The 2,366-nt window shown below is 40.0% G+C and overlaps 1 protein-coding gene across 1 annotated transcript; it reads left to right on the top strand.

Annotated features, from left to right (window-relative positions):
* Window positions 1-1,895: 1,895 nt before the first annotated feature.
* Window positions 1,896-2,366, top strand: LOC122092176. The gene has a single exon (XM_042662518.1). The coding sequence runs from the start codon at window positions 1,896-1,898 to the stop codon at window positions 2,364-2,366; it is 471 nt and encodes a 156-aa protein (XP_042518452.1).

Consider the following 2,366-nt stretch of genomic DNA (forward strand, 5'->3'; position numbering starts at 1 on the left):
TCAGATGTGATTCTAAAACCTGCAAACATACCCTTTAGAATTCATAATTTCTAGATGGAAGATGATAACTTCTTATATGTTATCAAGGAAGCTTGGGGGATTGATATTGGTGGTAACCCTATCTATGTTCTTACTCAGAAACTGAAGCATGTGAAGATGTGCATTAGGCCCTGGGCGAAGTAGGTCTTTCCGAACTTAAATACCGAAGTGGAGAAAGCAAACTTTGATTTGAAATCTATTCAGGATGAAATTGAAGCTTCTGGTATGTCGGATGAACTATTTGATAAGAAGCAAATGCAATGACCTCTCTTCTCAAAGCTTCTCAGAGGCAAGCTCAGTTGTGGTTTGAGAAAGCCAAGCAAAAATGGATAAAGGATGGTGATTGAAATTCTAAGTATTTTCACCTCTGTGAAAATAAGACGTGCTCGCAACCAGATCAAATCTCTTCAGAAAGAGGATGGATCTTGGATCTATGACCAGCACTCTCTAAAGTCTTATATCTCAAATTACTATGAAGCTTTTCATGGGGATGCGGAGGTTACTCCTCACTAGGAGCTCTTGGACTCTATTCCTCAGGAGCTTGGGGATGTAGACAATGATTGTTTGATGGCTGTCCCTTCCAAGGTGGAGATCATTAAGGCGGTTTGGGATCTGGATCTTGATAACTCTCCGGGCTCAGATGGCTTTTCAGGTAATTTCTTCCGCTGTGTTTGAGATATTGTGGAAGTAGATTTTTGTAGATCTGTGGTTCATTTTTTTAGGGTGGGTAAACTTCCCTTAGGGGTGAACAATTGCTTCATCACCCTTATCCCCACAGCTTTGGGAGCCCAATCCCTTAAAAAATTCTGGCCTATTTGTATGTGGAATTTTTCTGCAAAGTCCTTTTGAAAATCTTAGCTTCCAGAGTTTCTCTCCTCCTTCCCCACGTCATCTCTGAGGAACAAGGTGCTTTTCAGCAAGGGAAAGTTATTTATTCCAATATTAGTCTTGCTTCTGAGTTGGCTAACTTAATACACACTACTGTGAGAGGAGGGGGGATGGGCATCAAATTCGATGTTCAAAAATCCTTCAATTCTCTTTCTTGGGATTTCCTCTTTGCTACCTTGCATAAGTATGGATTCTCTGATCATTGGATCTCTTGGATTCATGAAATCCTCTTGTCTTCTAGAATTTCTATTCTGGTAAATGGTGGTCCTATTGGATTCTTTGGAATAGGTCGTGGCCTTTTTCAGGGAGATCCGATCTCTCCTATTCTTTTTATTTTGGCTGAAGAGGTCCTTCGTAGAGGTCTTAAACATTTATCTATTTCGGAAAAAATGAAGGCTCTGCCTAGTCCCAGAGGAACTATTATTTCCTCCCATCTCTTGTTTGTTGATGATATTTTTGTATTTATGAATGCCTGTGCTTCATATGTTAGAAATCTCTAAAGCTTTCTATTCAGGTATCAGGAATTTTTTGGGCAGCAAATTAACCTGGAAAAAAACAAGTTGTTTTTTGGCAAGGTGGCTCCTCATAGGAAAGAGTACATCTCTGATACCTTTGGTAACCTAATCTCAAGGCTTCCAACTAAATACTTTGGAGTTGAGATCTTTAAAGGAAAAGTCACAAAGAACCATCTTCTACCCTTGATGGATAGAATCAAGTCCAAGTTAGTTGGTTGGAAAGGAAAGCTTCTCTCCCTGGCAGGTTAGGTGGAATTAATCAGATCAGTTATCTCTAGCATTTCCATCCATAACTTTGTAGTTTATTGGTGGCCTCAATCTTCCATCAAGAATGTCGAGAGATGGATGATGAATTTTATTTGGTCTGGGGATGTAGAGAAGCAGTAGAAGATTGTTGTCAAGTGGGAATCCATTTACAAACCCAAGCAGAAGGGTGGTCTAGGGATTAGAAGAATGCGTAATGTTAATAAAGCTTGCTTAAGCAAGCTTGCCTGGAAAATCAAGTATGAAGATTCCATCATGAGTGACTTCTTCAGGGTTAGATTCGTTAATGCTGATGGCTCTCTAAAACTTAGCTACAAGTCTTCCTCAATCTTTCCCAGGTTGAAGAAGGTTTGGCAGTTTGAATCTGATTTTAAAAGGTGGTCAGTTGGAGATGGAAAAAGTATTAATTTCTGGCTTGATAGGAGGGTGGAAGAAAAATCTCATGCTGATGGATCCAGTTTGGACTTGAACCTGTTCAAAGGAACTAATCTAAAGGTGGCGGATTTCATCCTTGATCACAGGTGGTGCTTCCCTCCAGTTACTTCCTCTTATCTTAATGAATCATTTGGTAAGGCTTCTCAGATTCATGTTTCTGGCTCAGTAGATGTGTGCCATTGGACCCTATCTCCATCAAGGGCTTTCTCTATTTCCTCAGCATAG

This window comes from Macadamia integrifolia, chromosome 10, assembly GCF_013358625.1.
Source record: "Macadamia integrifolia cultivar HAES 741 chromosome 10, SCU_Mint_v3, whole genome shotgun sequence".
In the NCBI taxonomy this organism is placed as follows: domain Eukaryota; kingdom Viridiplantae; phylum Streptophyta; class Magnoliopsida; order Proteales; family Proteaceae; genus Macadamia; species Macadamia integrifolia.